We start from the raw sequence: 21,990 nt of genomic DNA on the forward strand, positions 1-21,990 counted from the left end.
GGGGCCTCCCCCTCCTCTGCCTTGACCAGGGCATGGCTCTGCAGTGGGCTGACCATGGACAAGTCTTGCTGGGAAGTTTCTGCATTGCCTGGAAAGCAATATGGAGAGTATTGACATCAGCTCTTTCCCATCCCACCCCAGTCCCTCCTAGGAGTGAGGAAATCATAGAACATAAGAGGGGACAGGAAAGTTTAAACATCTGGGAGCCTGTGGGTTGAGGGCATTTGTCCATCCCTTCTCTGGCTCCTGTTTTGTTTTGAGACCAGGAGTTCCTTCTAGGGAGGCATCTTTGGCCGTGGGGAACTCAAAGGGTGGATCCCAGAAGACAGAAAGCAGAAATGTTGGCTTTGGCTTTGATCGAACAAGACCTTCTTTTTAGATGATTCAATCCTGTTCTCCAGAGAGAATTAGGTGGCATTCTGGGCAGAAGCCCTGCCTTGAAGGGAAGACTGTGCCTTTGGCCTGTGTGTGCTCTATCTCATGAGAACCAGACAGCAGCAAATGAGGCATAGAAGGGCCATGTCCAACAGAACCAAGCATTCCCTCCGGGACCTGGCTGGTAGGAGTTCGGATTTTTCTCAATTACCAGAAAGATTCTGTTACAAAGAACAAGGTCAGGCCCAAGTGGAGTTTTCTATCAGTTTTTTAATTGTTCTACTCCTATGTTTTTTTTTTTCTTCAGCGGTAAAATGGAACCTGTGTAAAGTCCTCAATGGCATGAGACTAACACCCATATGCTAAAGGAGGTGAGATGTTACTGAAGCTCTTACGCCAGTGTCAGCTCAGTCAACATCACTCACTGTCCTAGCCAATTTGACCAGTTTTCCTGTCAAACGGCTCATGCTGTGGGCCTTAGCTTCAGCGTGTTGTTGAGACACCATTGAATCGAAATAAAAACATGTAATTTGCTTTCATGAACATTTTATCATGCCAAAGAAAATATACTAGGTATTGTGCTCTGCTTTAAACAAACCCAATATATGAACGGATTGACAAAGTAGTGGCAGGTTATTAGCAAAAAGTTTCAACATAATTAGTAACAACAAGCTTTTCTGGTGCATTTTTAAACAATTAGTTTAATCAGTTCACACCTGCCTCGCTGTCACATACATAATGTCTATTTCCTTGAAACGTCTTCCAGTCAAATGTATTACAACCAATAGGAACAAGAACAAAATCGATGTTCTTATCGTTTTCAATTCAGCTTCTGACAAAAAAATACTGAAGTCATTGGGGCAATTCTTGCCCTACAGTATGGGAAACATTTTTAAATGAACAACAAGCTTTCACAGAGACTGTCTCTATCACATTGTTATTACAACATAGATGAGCTGAAACTTCATTTGTATAGATTTAGAGGAAAGAAGACCCTAAAGAGACAACAAGCATATAGAGGTAGTTGAATAGCAATATGGGAAGAAAAAAAAGAAGCATTATATTTATTCCCCGTTTGGGTCATTACAATGCAAGAGTAAAATGGCTGCTTAACAAACAATGGGAATTACAAACACAAAGACACATTTGCCACTGTTTAAATGGCTTGCTTGATATTTTAATCCTGGCATTACCAAGAACTGCATAAAATGATGGAACTAGTTTATCTAAGGTAAAGCCTATGAAGCCACACTGAACTATTTGCTCTCCTTTGATTTTGTTGTTGTTTATTATCATTGCTTTGACTATAGATAAATGTCAAGCAACTTTTAAAATGAAGCATAAGCTACAGTGTTGCTTTGTAAACTTGTTAATCACATTTGCTGCGACAAGGTTTTAAACGGCTACACAATCACGAAGCAAAAGCTTTAAAATGAGACCAGGAACAGAGATTACAGGCACTTCTCTCTCAAGGTTAACTTAGCGCATTTGAAAACACCCATTTGTAAGGGGAAATGTCTTCATTTCACCTCTGGTTGTGCATAATCCAGATTATTAAATAGTTGAACAGTGGGAGCTATCATTCTAAGAGGAACCAAATGCATACATTTGACTTGGCTCCTTTTCCTTCTTTCTTGCACTCAGAAAAGGCCACAAATTGCAGGCCATGCAGCCGGCTGCTTCTCAGAACTGTCTTCGATCAAATCAAAACCTCATTCCTCATGCCCAAGAATGGGCTGAAAATCTGTCCTTTTCTCTTATTTGGGATGCCTTCTATTTGCATCTCGATTGCACATCTCTGCTATGATTCTGCTTTGGGAAACAGAAATGGATGCAAAGTCAACATGTTAGGAACTCAAGGAACGAGTCCCTGAATAACACTCCCATCTTGGAAAAGGAGTTGGTGAAGGGAAACATAGTCCCCAACGGGTTCCAGTCCATCAACAGTATGTGATCTATTGGCAGTGAGAGACCTCTGGGTGCTGTGAACCAGCCTCAGAGCTCCACCGCTGCAACACCCAGTCACAGGGGACTATCTGAACCCAGTCCAGCTCCACAAGCCGAACTGGAAGCGCCACACGCGCGGTGATTTGGCTAGCCCCAGAGTGCTACGCAGCAGTGGGCTAGGTGCAGTCGTCCTTCACAAAAGGCGAATTGTTGACATAGTCCGTTCTCTACCCCGCTACAGAGGGGGCAAGCACTCTTTTCTCCAAGTTATCTACAGAAAATTAGCTTTTATCATTTTTCATTTTCTACATTTTGCTGGTTATTAGCTAGCAGCAATAATAGTACAGTACAAAGCAGAAAGGCATAATGTCTGCTTGGTACCTAATATATATATACACAAGTACACACACACACACAAACACACACACACATATATATGCACATCTATATACACCTATATACATCTTTATACACACACACACACACACACACACACACACACAGGGAAAATAACCTACTAGGAAAAGACTAGGTGAATCACAATAAACTAGCTGAATAAATGGCACTGACTACCAAGGGGGAAGTCTTGTCCTTCTGGCCTAGATTTAATTTTATGTTTTTACTGTGTATGCTCTTTATTCTTAAGCTTTGCAGCAAAATCAATTCACAAGCAGCAAAATAGTCATGTCCAATTGATTACCCCATTCAAGTACATATCAAAGAAAGTCAAGGCTTAGCTTTGCACCTTGCCTCCCACCACTACTGAAACAAAAGCTTGCTATAAAACAATCCAAATGTGTACCAAGGGTACTGGGAAGCAAGTGCATATCGGCCTAGCCAAGATCTATTGCTACAGTTAGTCCTCACTCATCAATGTGAAATATCCTATGATGTGGAATTTTATACATTTTGGAGAGCAAGCAGTGATGAGTTGGTTATTCTATGGAGTTAGAATTTAAGGATTCCATTTTACCAGAAATTCTAGACCTCCAAACAACACTACTTTTTAGTCCTCTTGAAAGAGGGGAAATTTGCTGGCATGGGATTTCCCCCTTATTTCTAACCCTCACTTGTTTTCCAGTCTTTTCACTTTCCCAAACAGACTTGACCCCCAAAAGAATTACATGTAAATCATCAAGTTATGGTCTGAAAATCAGGGGTGTGAATTCCCTCAACCAATTGTAAAGGGGTTGGAAATGGGTATTGTATGTAAAGGCAGGGTTTTATGGAAATGTAGCCCCTGATGATATTCTGTAACTATGAATAATCTAATCATAGCAGTTACTTGTTGAATGACTCCTACGTGCTAGGCACTATGCTAAGTGATGTATGTATATTATCTCACTTAATGTTGTATTAATAACAACCCTACATGCAGTATTCATCATCACCATTTGCTAGATGACAAACTGGTTCTCAGAAAAACTGAAATCACAAAAGTAACACATCTAGCATCAGAGACATTTATGACCCTCTGCTGCATTTATGCTAGATAATAGGAAACTATTGTCCTAGGACTGTATTCTGACCATCTGGTTGGGCACCAGGTGCGAACGCGAGCCTTTCATTTCCTCCTCCCTGAGCCTGGGAGAGTTTGCGTGGGCAGTAATCACTCCTATACTTCCATTTTTTACTGGCCCAGTTGGGCTCCAAACACCCAACCTGGGACCACAATGTTCTGACAACACGGTGTTCGTTAAGAAAGTGCAGAAGAGGTTATTTGGTTTCTGCTTACATGAATCTCTTTTCTGTTGCCTGGATCAACTCATTCTCCCTTTTGTGTTTCTGGCCACAGGTGGTAACGGAAGAAGTCAGGCTGATTACTTGCGGCAATAACCTCTCACGGGAACAGACTGGACGGGCTGCACATGAGTCAAGCATCACAGCTGTCCAGAGTCACATGGGGGATTACTTACGTGAAGGTAGGAATAACACAATTCATTTCTTCCCTGCCCTAATCTTTTCACTTGGTTGTTATAACACTCCTGTTTTCAGGTTGTCCTGGCACTAAAGAAACCAAACTGCACCAAGCAAGCTAAACAAGACCTCACTCTTACCCTCTTATCACTGTTCCTCCCCTGTGTTGAAATCTTTAGCCCATCACAACAAGGAGGGAAGATCATGTTTATATAAAATAATGGATTAACTGTCTGCTTCCTTTGAAAAGACTTAAAAAGCAAAAAGGTAGTTTGAGAGTTTTTTTTTAAAAGGGTTCTACATCTTTTTTTCCTGGTTTCTTTACACTTTCAATAATGAACCATCCTCATCCAGTGTTTCCACACATGCTAGCCAGGCCATGATCCTCACAACCCTGACTGACAAGAGGCGGGGTATGGAGGCTAACTGGGCATGGCTGTGACATGCCAGACTGAAAACCATCACCTCTGAAGAGTTACATATTCTCCTGCCGTCCCATTCTAACTGAATTGGAGAGAAATTAAGATATAATTAGATTGCTGAAATAAATGCATCTGGGAGATTGTAATAAAATATACTCCTCTAATTCATCTCTTGAGTCCAGAAAAATAATTCCTTCATCCTACCTCCATAGCAAATGGATTATTTTTATTGCACCCTGGCTTATTCCATAACCTATGCCGAATCCCATAAGTGTTTTCTACTGTTGCATTCAAATTGAAAGCAAAATAGAATCTGTAAAGATAGATGATCTTAGCATGATGCTGAACTTTAAGCATCCAATTGGATAGATACTGAAATGGTTCAAGAACTGGGGTCACATGTAGCACAAACCATTAAAGCAAAAATCACACATTTCTAGTATTGTTACTTCCCCCTAGGTACATGGTAAACCACAGCAATAAATAAAGCAGTATTTTTCAGTAATGCACACTTAAATAGTTACAAACACACATGTAGGGGAAAAAAGATATTGTAGTGCAAAAAATAAATTATTAAAACAGAAAGAACTATGAACATTATTTTACACAATGCTATATAAAATCTTAAAACATTTGGAATGAGATCTCAAAAGTCAGTAAGATAATGTAACAACATGATTAGGAACTGGGTATCACATTTCAACCACACAGTCATTCCTCTATGAAAGACAGAAAATTAAAGCAAAACCACTTTAAACTTTGAGAAAATTTTATGTCAAAATCAAAAAATTTTTTTTTCTTCTGGGCTCTTAAACAACCTCTGCTGTGCATGTAGTTGTGCAGCATGTCAAGAAGCATCTTCAGAAAGAAAGTTGCAAACAGATCACATTTTTCTGGTCTTTTCACTTAATTTCTCTGTGATCAATAGCAGGAGAGTGATTCTGTTTGATACTTCCTTCTAAGATGTTATTGCAATTAGATATATTTACAAGATGACTCCCCCGCAGTGGTGGGGGAGCGTGGGGCTCCTTTTCAGCTACCCACTCACTAGTTCTGGTTTCGGGATATAAAGGCCAGGACTCGCCGAATACCATTCAGCCGATCCTTCAGGGACCTCATTGCTAGGAACGGGAGCTGAGCTCGGCTTTCCAGTGGAAGAACCGCTAGCGTCCACCAGCACCAGGCCGGGCCATTCGGGTTGATCTGCAACAGAGAAATGGCATGGGTTCATCCTAGTCCCACAGAGGCGATCCCAGTCTGCAGGCTTCCAAAGCTGCCAGGAAACAATCCAGGTGGAACTGCTTCTGTGTATGGCAGAGACTGCTAATTACACCCCATCCCCAATATCTATTTCCCTTTAGCTTAGCTGGGCATACAGCCACTGGGGCCGAGGGGGGGAAGCTACATTGCTCAGTCTCCCTTGCAGCCATAAGACAAAATCCTGGCTAATGAGATGTAAGAGGCATTGATGCGTATAACTTCTGGGTCATTCTCTGGGAAAGGGGCATGTGCCCTCGCCTTCATCTTTTTCTCCCTTTCCCCTGGCCAGAGTGTGGACATAGTGATGATCACTTTCTTCACTCAGGAGGATGAGGGCAGCAGTTACAGGAGGGTAGAGCTTTGTCAGGAATGAGCCTGGGTGTCTGAAGATCTCACGGAATACGGCTGCCCTAGCTCCCCATCTCTATGACTTTTGCTCTCTATCTAGTTTACACTACAGTTATTTTTGGTAGTGGTTAAAGCAGACACATTGATACCTTAACAAATACCCCATACCTTCTAGCCAGTGTGAATTCATGAGCTGAACTAGCTACTGCAGTCAGCCCTCCATATCCACAGACTCAACCAACTACAGATTGACATTGGTTGGCTGAATCTGCAGACGTGAAACCTGTAGATGCAGACGGCTGGTTGTACTCATTGCTCTGCATCACTTTATAGAAGGGGCCTCCTGGAACCAATCCCCCGTGGAGACTGAGAGATGACTATTGAGCCTCTTCCACCTCTTAGATTCTGTTTAGGCCCTTTGGCCTGGTATGCAAAGCATGTGAGCCTTCAGTTCTTATGGCTTCTTAGGCTTTGTGTGTCTCTTACCTCCCTTCCTTTCCCTGTTTCTGGCTGAAGGCAAGAGTCTACATATGCCAGGTCACTATATGGGCCACAGTTAGCTTCTCCCCAAAAACCAGAGCCAATGGTTCACAGTCCCAAAGGAAAACTTTGCAAAAATTCCAATTGCAAAACACAGTCACATGGAAATATATTCCACCCCAGGTTTCCTCGATAAAGAGCTTTCCCACCCCACAGAAATCCTGCACCAAAATTCTGTCAGCAGTGGCCCAGGCACACATTGTAGGCATTGATGACTTATTTTCTTGTTTGTTATTGTTTAGTTGCTCAGTCATGTCTGACTCTTTTGCAACCCCTCCAGGCTCCAGTGTCCATAGAATTTTCCAGGCAAGAATACTGGAGTGGGTTGCCATTTCCTTCACCAGTGATTCTTCCCCACACAGGGATCAAACTCATGTCTCCTGAGTTGCAGGTGGATTCTTTACCACTGAGCCACCAGGGAAACCCAACTTATTTCCTGCTAAGCCCCAAATGAGCTTCCTGCCCACATCCTTGGGAAGGTTGGCTTTAGGACTGCAGAGAACCACATTCTGGTCAAACCATCTACACATGGGATTATTTGCCTCCAAATTGGTCACCTAATTTTCTCCCAACCCTTGCTTCCTCTTTGCTTCTCTATGTCTCTAGATTCATTTGGATTCTTTTTGTCCCTCACTGCAGTCTGTAACATCTCCTCCCTCCTCTGATAAGTTCTGAATGTTAGATTGACATATCCTGAACTGTATTTCCCAAGATCATTAAGAAAGATACTTAAGCTGATGTTAATACATGTGGCAGTTTCTAAGAAACCCCCTCTGGAGCCTTAGAACATTCTTATTAATGGCACCACTGGGGCTTATAGAATTGAATTGCTCAAACTAGATGTGATTTTTTTTTTTTTCTGCTGCTGCCGCCAAAGCAACATGTTAACAGTCCTCATAAGAAATGAAACAGAACCCAAGATTTCAGCTTTCTGTGTCACTGAGCCCTTATGAATCGCTCTGTGGCATCTGTGTTTTCTTTTATGGAAGATGCTGTCACCATTACTGATCTCTATCTTCTGCCTGACTGGGGGAGAATGCTTTCCAGAAGATGAAGGGGAATATTCAACTTGATCGTGAGCTTTCTCAGAGCTCTGTCATAATCATGAGTCACACTGGCCCAGAGCCAGGAGCCTGATCACTGGGAAGCATTAACTGCCCTTCTCCCTCCAACATTCATGATGCCTTTGAATAGGGGGAAGGAGCCACATTTGTGGTCTGGAGAAAACAAGACACTTCAGCCCATTAGGGAAGAGATTGGTGTTTTACAGCCTCAGAAGGCAAGAGGAAGAAGGAACTTTAGAGACCTCGTCGTCTACCTCCCTCATTTCAGAGATGGGGGGAAAGTTGACAGAAGGGAAAGGACTTGCCCAAGGTCACATAGCTAGATGTAAGGAGGATCAATCTTTTAGCATGGATGTCAGAACCTACATACTCTATTTAACTACTGTGACAGAGTCAACAATGAGTATAAGTCAAGAATCAAGGAAGTTATGGGGATGATATTGCAGAAGCTAGCTCAGAATGTGGAAAGGTGATGGTGTGAAAATATTAATATTTGACTACAACACCTCCAATCTTGTCCTAGAGAGACAGTATTCCCTGATTTACACTAGGCATGGAAAGCTTAAGGAAAATTAGCTACCGTCACTTTCCTGGGGAGCTTTTTTCTGATCTGTAGCTGGATCTCTCACATGGACCTATCCCTCCAGGAAATAGACTGATCTGTTAGAATCTAGTGAGCTCTTTTATAGTAGAGAAAAGGGTAGATTTAAGGATTGGGTCAGTTTTCTCAGGAAACTTGCTCATCCATAACAAGGACAATGATAAGGGTCTAGACCTCCAGGGCTAAGCTTCGAGGGAGCTGGGTATGGAAAGTTTCTGTGGTCCTGCAGCTGGAGCCTGAAAGGTGGCTGGCCCTGAGCAATGGGGAAGAGAGCAACCAGGAAGAGAGTTCTGAAGCCCCTGAGACATGGCAGCCTTTGGTCTCAGTTTCCCTAGATCCCCTTCTTTTAGGCCTGGCCTTTTGTGATTCCTGTCACCCTAACACATCACCACAGTGGGCATCTGGACTCCCATGAAAGACTTTTCTGTTGATGGTGCCTGTGTTCCCATCCTCTCACCTAACTAATCTCTCAAAACCTGTCTTTGATCCAAATTCCTACTGCTTTACTTTAGTTACCCCAAGTCTGACTTGGGGTCCTTTTGTTCTTAACCATGATGCCCATTGCCTAGCCAAATGAGACCAATTTGGATCCATCTTCCCCTCTACACTAAATTTGCTGGATGGAAAGCACACACCCATCTAATCACAAAACCCAGGCTCTCTTATCTGGCGGGAATGACTGATTACAAAAAGGCATTTTCATATACCTGGGGATCAGCATCCTTCTCTGGCATTGGGCCAAAATGATTGAGTATCCGGTTCTTCAGAGATGATTTGAGGGAATGGAACCATGATGACGCTTGCTCATAAACACAGCTATGTAATCCCATGAGCTCAGCACAATCCTCTCCTTGAACCTGAAAGTACCAAAGTAGAATGAAGTGTTCTGTAGCTTCTCCATCACACCTAGAACCCGTTTTGACACGTGGCTCTTTGAGCATCCCTCCTGCCACCCTCTGGGAAGGCTCACCCTTCTGGTTGTCTGCTGTGTGATGTGTGAAAGGCTCTTCAGCTGGATGATGGACTGTGTGGAAATACTGCTGAGGGTGGTGGATTGGAGAAAGGTTCAGCTGGGTAAATGAGCTGAAACAGCCAGACATATAGAAAACTAGCGATGCAAACTGGCCTGAGTGGATGCGTGCTGTTCAGCTAGGTTGTGCTGGTTCACACCTCTCTCCTTTTCATTTTTGACATCTGCTTTCCCATTGCTCCCTGGGAAGAGGGACATGAATGTGTCTGTGTCTCAGCATGCAACTCTATCTTCCAAGGCAAATACATTTATTCATTGAGCAAATGTTTATTACTCTTGTACTATGTAGTGAATATAAATATCAATGATTATGCGATAATTTACCCATTAATTCAGAAAACCCAGGATTAACTGGACATGTCCTCTTTCTCCCTTATGGAATGATGGATTATCGGGAAGGGCTCTTGGCCACATTGCATGTTTAAAAATAGAAATGTGCACGTGAATCTACAATTGTCTCAAAGGAAAAAGTTGTAAAAGATAAATAAATCAAATATATATATATACATACACACACACACACACACACACACACACACATGTAGATCGAGCTCCAGATCTTGGTATCCCTGGCAGAGACCCAATTCCAGTGTGAATGGGCTGCAGGGTTGATCTGGCTCGGAACCTTTCATGCACAGATACAACTCAGCAAGTAAGCAGGGGAAGGCTGGACACGGCTGTGCACTGGTGCTCCACAATTGAACTGCAACCCGGCAGCATTCAGTGTGGCTGCAGCAGATGGGGAAGAAATCCCCAGGCTCCCATCAGTGCCGAGAAATCCTCCTGCAATCATCTTGATCTGCCAAGCTACATGGAGAGCCTGGCTTCAGAATTCTTGGCACCGGCCACCCTCACCTTTTGGTCTTCAATGTATTCGATGTCAGCTGTGTTGTAACCATCCCGCTGGCCCTGATGGAGGACCTTGAAGCGCCTCTTGCCTATGCTGTCGACCACTGAGCGGCCATCAGCAAAGAACTGAACATTTCTGATCTCTAGGATGCAGCCATATTCTGCAAACCTGTTTAGAGGGAATGGAGTTATGAAAGTAAATTCTCGATAAGCTGTTTCCCTTGCCCGCTATCCCCACTCCATCTCTATACCCCATGTTGTGTCTTGAGGGACTTCTGCCTTCTTGTCTGTCCCAGGGTCTATGGCTGCAATAACACCACAGGCAATGCTTGTGTGAAAACTGATCTTAATGTGTAACTGTTACCGTTTATTGTGCTGTACTCAGTACTTTATCAGAGAAGGCACTGGCAACCCACTCCAGTACTGTTGCCTGGGACATCCCATGGACGGAGGAGCCTGGTAGGCTACAGTCTATGGGGTCACTAAGAGTCGGACACGACTTCACTTTCACTTTCACTTTCATGCACTGGAGAAGGAAATGGCAACCCACTCCAGTCTTCTTGCCTGGAGAATCCCAGGGACGGGGGAGCCTGCTGGGCTGCCGTCTCTGGGGTCGCACAGAGTCGGACACGACTGAAGCGACTCAGCAGCAGCAGCAGCAGTACTCTATGAGCATTATTAACTCCCCAGTCCTTCCAACAAACCAGAGAAGTCGGCACTATTATTGTACACATCCTACAGATAAGGAAACGGAGTCACAGAAAGGTTGAGTTATTTGCCCGAAGTCAAACTTCCTCCAAGGCTGGAGCCACAATATGAACCCAGGCAGTTTAATTCCAGGGCTCATACTCTTATAAAACAAGTTTTAGAATATGTATCAGCCATTTAACAAAAGGTTGATCCTGGGGTCCCTTTAAATAGGCAGCCTCTTACATGATAAAACTAGGGGCCAGAGGGATCCTGATCCTTACAAACGCACCTGGAAGGGCCCCGAAGTAAGACCACAAATCCTTTCCACCCAACCTCCCTTGACGCACCTAATTCCTCGCTTACCCTTTGACAGGATCTCCAAGGCACATGCCAAACTGTCGTGTGCCTGTCTCAATGCATCTACGGATCATCAGACGGTAGCAAGGCTCAAAGATGTGCAGGGGACAAGGAACCGTGGGGTAGGCCATGGTGCACACGAAAATAGGCACGTTCTTATTTAAGCTGTCAGGAAGAGCAAATGACATGGATCTCACAGCATGGGAGCAGAACAGAGAAAGGCTGGTCGAATTTCACCATGTGGATCCCCCACAGGAAGACAAGGAGGCATAAAGTGTGGACAGCTGATAAAAAATAGTAAAATGCATCTGATGCTGTAGGCTGAGTCCCATTACCTGATGCACAGGTTAGCCTAAGGGCTATGATTAAAATGGATATTCTATACATTCTAATTTGGGTAATGAAGTTGTCTAGTACCTTAACATTGTCGATGATAGTTATACCTCATATTTTTCTTTCTTTCATACTCTCCACTCCAAACAATCTCTCCAGGTGTCTTGCTGGCAGTATGGGGAAGGGCACTGGTGGTAAAAGTGAACCCAGCTCTCCAGAGGGATGGTGGGGAAATCTCTGCAAGATCCCTGTGAGCATCTCCCATTTGCAAAGCTCCCAGAGGATGTGCATGGCAGGTCCAGCTGGGAGGAGGGAGCAGTAGAGAGGCAAAAGTAATATAGCCCAGTGATGCTCAAATGCTCCTGTGCATTGGAGTCACTGGAGGACCTTAAACACAGACAACCTGGCCACTGCACCTCGCCCTCCCAGAGACTCTGGTGCAGTGGCTCTGAAATCAAGACCTACGAGTCTGCCTCTCAATCTGTGCCCATGAAGATTCAGACACAGCCTGATGGAGAACCACCAACCAGGCCAGCTCCTCCCGATCACAGTTCTGTTTGTCCAGTAAATCCAAGGGACATCTGAACCTAAACCTGCCAACAAATATAAGATTGTCTGCCCAAATCTCAAAAGGATTAAATTTGATTCCCCTAAAGGAATATCCCCAGTAAATTCCAGTTTTTATTAATAAGACATTAAATGATACATGAGAAGAGGGTTCAGAAAGATTCAAGGTGAACTTAATATCAGAAAGAAAGATAAAGACTCCTGCAGTAGATCTAATATGTCAATGAGAAAAGAAGGACTGCACTTCTGGCTTCCCAGGGAAACATGTTAGTCAAAGGGAGAGGTGCAAACGAACTGGTTTCAGTTTAACAATGTTTTCTATGGGGTGGGCATAAACCCAGAACAGCCTCCTCGGGAACTTCATCCTCAGAACACTGTAAGAATTCCACCTGGAATGGGGAGATGAGTGGGCAGCAGTACGAGAGGCAGAAATTAGTGACTTCACGCTGCTTTTTCTGCTACCTGAGGCAGAGAGTTTGGAGCCCTACTTCCATCTCACCCCTACTCGCTACCTCTCACAACACCTGTGATGGAAGAGGAATCATAATAACCAGAAGCATTCTTACCATTACTTTTATTAAGTGCTTATTCTGCACCAGCTCATTTGATCCTCATAATGAGTCCTTGAGGTAGGAACTACTATTATCCCCAAGTTACAGATGAGGAAACTGAGGCCCAAAGACATTAAGTGGCTTGTCTATGGTCATGAAGTCTACTCACTTTGTGGCAAAACTGTGTCCCAAGCCCAGGTCTGACTGACATCAAAGTTCTTAACCTCATAGAACCTCCTTATGTATCTGAAGACTGTCTTCAGAATATAGCTGACCCTTGAACAACTCGGGGGTTACAGGGACTGACCCTCTGCACAGTTGAAAATCAGCATGTAACTTAGAGCCAGTTCTGTTTATCCATGCTTCCCTGGTGGCTCAGCTGGTAAAGAATCTGCCCACAATGCAGGAGACCTGGGTTCAATCCTTGGGTTGGGAAGATCCCCTGGAGAAGGGAACAGCTACCCACTCCGGTATGCTGGCCTGGAGAATTCCACGGACTGTATAGTCCATGGGGTCAGAAAGAGTTGGACACAACTGAGTGGCTTTCACTTTCATTGATCTTTATCCACGGTTCAGCATCCATGGATCTGACCAACCACACATTGGATCATGCAGTACTGCAGTATTTACTACTGAAAAAAATCCACATATAAGTAGAACTGCATGATTCAAATCCATGTTGTTTAAGGGTCAACTATACTTCATTCAGTTCCTCTGATAACTTATTCCAATCTAATCCTGCCCATGACACCCAGCTACTAGTGCCAATAACCTGGTCAGTGGTTTGACTTAAGTTTCTTCAGTGGTGAGCTGGTAAATGAACAATCAGCTTTCTAGGGGTGGGGAGGGGAAGTCCTTGTTACTGCATTTGCCAATTTTCACGGTGTCAACACTCTCACTGTGGCCAATTTCAAGCTATCAGCATGGTATCATTAAATGGGGAAGATATGTGCACTTTCAGTTCTATGAGCTGGCGTGAATGAAACTGAAAACAGCAGTGTGCATACTTAGAAAGTTCTTCCATTTCCTCTTCATAAAGCCTCCTTCGTTCCTTGAGTTCTTCTGGAAGGAATTTAGCTATTAGCTCTTCCATTATGACGTTTTTGCTGTACTTTCTTGATGCCAAGCACTACATGGGGAACAAGGCAGTTAGATATTATGCAGTCATCAGAGAAATACAAAGCATTGCTGATGTAATCAGTAGAACATTTCAGTGACCAACATACTGGAGTAACGTGGATAGACACATTGGCAGCTCATATGATCATAATGTATATAATCTCTGGAGGTTAGAGTTTACCTTAAAAAAACACATGCAATGAATTACTTTTATAATTAGAACAAATATTTTAACAAGGAAAAACACCTGCATTGAAGTTTTAAAAATGCCATAGCCTTCCTAAAACACTGAAATTGATTATGATCATGTTTCTTGTCAATTAAGGGAGACAATCCTTTCCTTTCCTTTTTTCTGATTATTGTGTTTATAAGCTCCCAGAATGTTCTCCACTTGAGATATGCTGCAAGTCCGTGGTCAAATGGTTCAGGGAACTAAAAAGCAATTTAAAAATCATTCATCCTTTCCTGCCCTGCCACACTCTCAGTGCTTGGCTTCTGGATATTTTGAGTCTATATATTATAACTATTTTTCTCCTCTAACTTAAGTATTTTTAAAATAAACTAAATACTGGTGATTTCATTTCCCATTTTTTTTTTATTATAACATCTAGATATCATTAAATTCACGTTATAAACCCTGATTTCAGAACCTAACTCAGGCTCAACTGTCACTATTACTCTTATCCCAAACACCCCTAGTCTATGCATATCCAAGGAGCTGTAAGGAGTGGGTTTTAACAGCATGAACCAGACAATGGGGATGACAACATCTGCAGAGAATTGCTGGTTATGGAAACTACCCACACAGACCCAGCAGGGGGAGCTCCTGAGTATAACACTGCAGGCTTCAGACATTTTCCCCTTTGCCAACGTCTGTCTATTCCGCAGTGAACATGATCGGAATAAGATATTTCTCTCTCTGGAAAATGGTGCAAGTATGACCCCAGGTGAATACCCAGAGACAGGTGGAAATAACTTCTAGCCCTTAAGTCCAGGATCCCACAGCCTCTGCTTCCAGGATGCCTTCTTAGCCACTGGCATTGCCTGGCTGAAGGAAAATCAAAGGCTTGCCCAGTCTTTGGGAGAAAGCAATGGCTCAGAAGGTAGCCTATCCAAAAAGGAGGTGACATCTCTGCTGATGCTAAAACAAAAACCCAGGAAAGGCACATATTAAAATGTCAACAGTGTATTTTCCTTCTTTCTGCTGTTCTGAATGTTGTAATGTTCCCACAACACGAATGCATTATTTAAGTATAACAGCCATGGGCTTCTCACCTACAATCAGTACAGCAATCCCCCCTCTTTACCCAGGCCAGACATGACACTGACCCTCCCCCCATCCCAACACACACCCTCAGGGCTATCCTGGGTGATTATCTCACTTCCTTCCCTTAGTCTAAATGGTGGGGTGCTGGGAAAGCTCAACATGTGACTTCTCTGGATCTACATTCACCAAGAGAGAGTCTTGCATCATCTCCAGCTTCTCCTCAGGGATGACAGGGGTCAAGGAACATGAATACTAATTGTAAAATGTGGCAAACAAGTCCCTGGCAGGGGGAGAGGGGTGACAAGACGGATTCCCAGATCTTCTTGTGCTATAGAAAATTACAGCAAATCCACTTGAAAAGCAAAGGTGGCTGTTTGTGTGATTCATTTTAGAGGACCTGGAAGCCCCAGAGATTTTCAAGCACACAAATACCTGCTAATAATAAAGGAGGCAGCTGAGGAGAGGGACAAGGACCACAATGAAGGGCTGTGAGGTTTTCCTGGGGACCTGGGGGTGATCTCTTCAAACTATGGAATAAACACTGATGATAAAGGAACACTGGAGCTCATAGATGAATGAGCCAAGGCCAGTGAATCAGGGGCCATGATGGGATTAGAACCAAGATCCATGTTTATCATCAATTTGATCTGTGTTTATCACCACTTTGATTCATGTTTATTATCATTTTGATATTTTTGTTTCCAACACAGATTGATCTCACTGCTAGCAGTTCATAAAAAGCTAGCTGTTGCCTCATTTCTCTGGAGGACTTTGTGGAGAGAGGAGGGGTGGCTCTAAGACAGGAGAAATTGATGGTCTGAAGGGGTGTTTTGCTCTAGCACAGTGCAGTGGCTTGGGATCCAATAGGATACTGTCTTCATGCCCAATTCCAAATAAACTAACCCGATCAAGAAAGAAACAACGTTTTACCTGGGAAAGACCGTCTTTGCACAGTGGACACTTCGCATTGTGATCTAGACATCTTTCAAGGCATTTTAAGCAAAAGGTGTGCCCACAGGGTGTTGTGACTGGTTCGTAGAATAATCTGAAATTTAGGAATCAAAATGGAAGAAAATTGTAATCAAACCAAACATAAAAGACAGAGCTATTGAATGTTAAGGTTTTTACAGTATTATTTGAGAAAGTCTATGCGTGGGAGTAAGAGGGGGGTTCTTTTTCCTTTTTAAAAAACAATCCCTTACACTTTAGAAAACCATTTGCTTTTTATTTCTGAGCTGGATTTAAATGCATCAAATAATGCATTTATTAAAATTTAGGACATAGCTAGATCATTTTATAACATTAGTTCTAGTCAGTCTCTTCCAGAGCATCTAGATTTTTTCCCTGTCAGGTCCCAGAAAAATGAAGATGAATGCCCAGAGTATCTGATTAGATTCCATTCTAAAATACTTAGCCAACCTGTTCACCTGGATATACGTAAACACATAGATAAAGAGACACAGAGATAAATACACACACTACCATATTTAAGCACTTCATATAATATTAAATGGGAAAGACTAGGTTTATTTGCTAACCTTGATTCCATTTTTCATCTAAACAATGTTTACAGTCTGAAGGATCTCCAAATTGCACCTGTAACAAACATACTGCCTTTTACATGGATGGACCGTTTACCCAGGGGCAGTAGAGTAAGATTATTACTATGCTTATTAATAGACAGACAGACACATACATAGATACATGTGTATACATACATATTCTCTAATTAGATCCTATTTTAATTGCTTTGCAGGAACTGGCTATTTTTTTCAAAGCAATCTGAGCCTCTTTTAAAAAGCTGTTCTGTACATTCAGAGATTCGTGGATTTATTTTGCTTAATGAAAATCTCACCTGCAGCAGGACCACTGGATGGAGGCAGCTGAAGATGATGCTTCAGAAGTGGAGCTCGCACTCTCCAAGAGGACAGAAAGAAGGGAAAGACGCCAGAACAGCTTATTTTGACCTCACTAGAGTGTTCAGTTGAGAGGAAGAGGCTGCAAGCTGCACAGCCCCCTCGTGTGGCCAGGAGGTGCACCAGCAGCCTGGCCACACAGCCAGGCGAGCAAAAGAATCAAAACATCAGAGCTGAAAAGTACTTGAGAAAACATCGAGCTCACCAGCCAGAATGAAACAGATCCAGAGTGAATGAAGTCGCTTATCTAAGGGTACACAGCCAACTGTTGGCAGATGAAAGTCTTTCCAACTTCCCCTTCCAGCCGTATGCCCTTTCTATTAGAACAATAATTCTCAACCGTTGCTGTATTTGAGAATCATGTGGATTGTTTTTTCTTTAAGTAGCTTTTTAGATATATTATTGACGTGCAATAAATTGCACATACTTAAAGTGTACAATTTGATAAGTGTTGACACATGTACACACCTATGAAACCATCTCCAAGATCAAGATAATCAACATACTTGTCACCCCCAAATGTCTCCTTGTGTCCCTGGGCAAACCCTCCCTCTTGCTTCTCCCTAGACCACCCTCCCCCATCACCTGGGGAACTTTTAAAAACTATAGAGGCTGGACCTCACCTACAGAGATTCAGATCAGTTGGTCCAGGGTAAGAGCCAGGCATAAGGATTTTTAAAGCTCCCTGGGTGGTTTTAATGTGCAGCCAGAGTTGGGAGTCACTGAATTACACAATCCTACTAACCTCTGCATGGACAAATCTCCATTGGTCTCTAAACCTAATTATCAGAGTCCCCTGTGGAACTTTAAAAACACAGACATGGCAAAGTCTCACTTGATAAAGTTTGCAATTCAAGAGATTTGTTATTTTTAACAAGCCAAGAAAGGTCTGGACCTGGGAAGAAGTTTTTCATATATTTACTGTTTTCTACTTTTTAAATAGTATCAATGTGTTTAAAAAGTAGTTAATGTATCTAACTGAGTTAATACATTTTAGTTACTAAATTGGGCAAAAAGTAAAATTAAGTTTCAAAAAAAGATCTTTAATGGAGGTCCTAACCAGTGTACTAAGGCAAGGGATAAAAAAAAAGTCTGAAAACTGAAAAGGAAAAAAAGCTGTTGTTATTCATAAATGGTATGATGATGAACTTAGAAAATCTAAAAGAATCTTAGAATGATTATTAAAATTAATAGGAATTGAGATAATTAGCAAGAATGCTAGACAAATACACATACACACAACTGTAGTTCTACATACCAACAAGAAGCGTGAGAGAATAGATTTTTTTAAAGATGACATTTACAATTGCTTTTGAAAATCAAGTGCCCATGAGTGAAGTCAGACAAAGACAAATATGGTATCGCTTAAATGTGGAATCTAAAAAAAAAGTAGAAATGAACTTATTCAAAAAACAGAAATAGAGTCACAGACATAGAGAACAAAATTATGGTTACCAGGGGGTAAGGTGGGGAGGGAGATTCGGATTGACATATACATAGTACTATATACAAAATTGATAACTAATAAGGACCTACTGCAGAGAAGGCGATGGCAGCCCACTCCAGTACTCTTGCCTGGAAAATCCCATGGACGGAGGAGCCTGGTGGGCTGCAGTCCATGGGGTCGCTAAGAGTCGGACACGACTGAGTGACTTCACTTTCCCTTTTCACTTTCATGCCTTGGAGAAGGAAATGGCAACCCACCCCAGTGTTCTTGCCTGGAGAATCCCGGGGACAGGGGAGCCTGGTGGGCTGCTGTCTATGGGGTCACACAGAGTCGGACCTGACTGAAGTGACACAGCAGCAGCAGCAGCAGCAAGGACCTACCGGGGGCTTCTCAGGTGGCACTAGTGGTAAAGAACCCACTTGCCAATGCAGAAGATGCAGGAGACATGAGTTCTATCCCTGGGTCACAAGATTCCCTGGAGGAGTGGCAACCCACTCCAGTATTTTTGCCTGGAAAATCCCACGGACAGAGGAGCCTGGCAGGCTACAGTCCAGAGGGTCACAAAGAGTCGGACCACGACTGAAGTGACACAGCACACAGTGTTCAAGGACCTACTGTATAGCAGAGGGAACTCTACTTAATACTCTAGAATGGCCTATATGGGAAAAGAATTTTTAAAAGAGTGGATATATGTATACGTATAACTGATCCACTTTGCTGTTGAAATTAACATAACGTTGTAAATCAATTATGCTCCAATAAAAATCTTTTCAAAAAGACAACCAAAAAATGAAAAAGAAAATCAAGTGCCCAGGAATAAATCTAACAAAAGTTCATGAGATCTCTATTGTAAGAAACTGCAAACATTTCATTGAAAGTAAAAGAAGACCTAACTAAGTCCCAATGCAAGACCCCAATGGGTTATTTCACTTGTTTGTTTTTGTGGAACTTGGCAAGTTGATTTCTAAACTTCATAAGGCAAGGCAAAGTGCCAAGAAGAGCCAAGACACTTTTGAAGAGCAGCAACGTGGGAGAACTTGCTCTACCAGACATGAGAATTTATTATAAAACAGTACTGATTGAAAAGCAGTAAGACTAGCACAGGAACAAACAGATCTGTAGAATAGAATACAAAACCCAGAAATAGATTCAGACCCAGATTCTTGATTTTTAAAACTGTGGCACTTCAAAACAGAGAGAAGATTTTCCACACATAAATAGAATCCTCAATAAGTGCTATTTGGGATAGTTGGCTATCCGTAGGGGGCAAAGAAGTTGGACTGATTCTCATACCGTACACAAAAAGCAACACCATGTGGGCTGTAAAAATGAATGTGAAAGACAAAGAGTAAAGCTCTTAGAATACAAGATAGAATATCTGTATGACCTCAAGGGGAAAAAAGATTTCCTAAACAACACACACACACACACAAATGCTAACTGTAAATGAAAAGATTGATCATTGTTACCATACTAAATTTAAGAACTTGTTAGTGTATTGAAAGATGTCATTAAGAGACCTTTCATGTTGAAAAATGTCTTTATTTAATAAGCCTCATAGAATGGCTTTCTTCCTTAAACTATATGCATGTACAACTTTGATAAAAATTTAAAAACCAAATTAAAAACTAAAGGCCATTAACAGGAAAAAAAAAAAAAAAAGAAAGGTGCCATTAAGAGAGCAAAAAGGCAAGTCACAGAGTGGGAGAAGATATTTGCAACAAGGTGACTAATGAAGGATTTACATTTAGAACATACGTAGAGCTCCTACAAGTCAGTAAGAAAAAGAGAGATAACCCACAGAAAATGGGGAGAGTTATATATACACTTCCTTGGTGGCTCAGACAGTAAAGAATGCGGCAATGGCTGCAATGCAGGAGATCTGGGTTCGATCCTTGGTTGGGAAGATTCCCTGGAAAAGGGAATCTTCTACCCACTCCAGTATATTCTTGCCTGGAGAATTCCACGGACAGAGGAGCTCAGCAGGCTGCAGTCCATGGGTTCACAAAGAGTCAGACATGACTGAGCAACTAACACACACATATATACACTAGTAGACATAAAAACTGTTCATAGTAGCATTGTCTGTAATAGCCCTAAACTACAAACAACCCAAATATCCATCTAGAATATAACTGATTTTGTTAGATTCATACAATGGCACACTATACACTAGTGAAAATGAACAAATTTCACCAACGTGCAATAACATGGATAAATCTTCATCCCGAGGAAAAGAAGTTACAACAAAAGAGTCCATTCTGGATAATTCAACTTACATTAAGTATTTTTAAACAGGAAAAAATGAAATTGCACTATTTAGAGATACACACAAGAGTGGTAAGACTTTTTTTTTTTTTAAAAAAAGAAGAGATAAAATTCAAGATAGTGATTTTAGGGGCAGTGGCGGAGGGGGTGGTGATTTAGAAGTGACATATGGGCAGCTTCCGGAGTCCTGGTAATTAACGTTTTCTTTCTTGGGCTGAAAGGGATTGCATGAGTAGCCTCTTTACAGTATTTTATGAGAATCCATTCCTATTTTTATGTACTTTCCCAGTGTATCTATTTCACAATTTAAAGTATTTCTCAAGACTGTGACTTGCAGGCTGACTTTGTGAACCACTGCTGTGATCTAACTACTAGAAGCAGCCAAGACAGACGATCTCATTTCCTCAGTAATTTGAAACCTGTTAATCTGAATGCCTTTTATACATTATTCGATGACATTAATGATGAAGACTGATTGATGAACCTGTATCTGTAAAACTATTTTTTCCTGAGAATTTCAAAATTGGGCCTTTTGTTCACTGAAGAATGTAATCCACATACAAATAATAATGATATAGCTGGCCAGTTAATTGCAATAACTACTGACATTTAATGAGCAGATGAATGTAGCAGACACAAAAGGATACAGCAACTCTTACCAAGAGCTATGATTAAAATGCCCCTGATTCGAGTGGTCGCAAACAAGAATGCTGCCACAGATGCTGCATAATTATTGCTCTGAAATAATTCAAGGTTCAGATGCTTAGAATGTATCATCTTTCAATACTCAACCCACTTCTATTCAGGCTGACTGAGTAAAGAGACTGGGAACAGATGGAATGCATTTCTCTTGCTATCAGGAATGTGTGCATTGCTGTTTTTCATATCAATTAGCTTTATATAGTCATAGGCAGTAGTTAATTGGATTAGCTCTATTTTACTATGGAGGAAATTGGCTCAGGCAAGTTAAATAACTTGCCCAAGGCCACACAGCTAGCTAGTAAATAGCAGCACTTGGGATGTGAAGTCACATGTGATTCTCAAGCCCATCTTCCTTCTCCACTAGATGACACAGAGACGACTGTGTGTGAATCTAGATCTTGGAACAAACACCATCCATGT

At 42.1% G+C, this 21,990-nt stretch overlaps 1 protein-coding gene across 2 annotated transcripts in view; it reads right to left on the minus strand.

Moving 5' to 3' along the window:
• Nucleotides 1–1,056: 1,056 nt before the first annotated feature.
• The window catches only part of LONRF3 (LON peptidase N-terminal domain and ring finger 3), a 39,448-nt gene continuing 18,514 nt past the window's right edge, over nucleotides 1,057–21,990 (minus strand). For both annotated transcript variants that reach the window (XM_070366188.1, XM_070366189.1), the window contains 6 exons: nucleotides 16,168–16,282; nucleotides 13,859–13,980; nucleotides 11,407–11,565; nucleotides 10,360–10,522; nucleotides 9,182–9,331; nucleotides 1,057–5,864 (listed from right to left, as the gene is read on the minus strand). In XM_070366188.1, the coding sequence (XP_070222289.1) occupies nucleotides 5,709–5,864; nucleotides 9,182–9,331; nucleotides 10,360–10,522; nucleotides 11,407–11,565; nucleotides 13,859–13,980; nucleotides 16,168–16,282 (865 nt within the window). In that variant the 3' untranslated portion in view covers nucleotides 1,057–5,708. The remainder of the gene's footprint in view (nucleotides 5,865–9,181; nucleotides 9,332–10,359; nucleotides 10,523–11,406; nucleotides 11,566–13,858; nucleotides 13,981–16,167; nucleotides 16,283–21,990) is intronic.

This window comes from Bos mutus, chromosome X, assembly GCF_027580195.1.
Source record: "Bos mutus isolate GX-2022 chromosome X, NWIPB_WYAK_1.1, whole genome shotgun sequence".
Lineage (NCBI taxonomy): Eukaryota > Metazoa > Chordata > Mammalia > Artiodactyla > Bovidae > Bos > Bos mutus.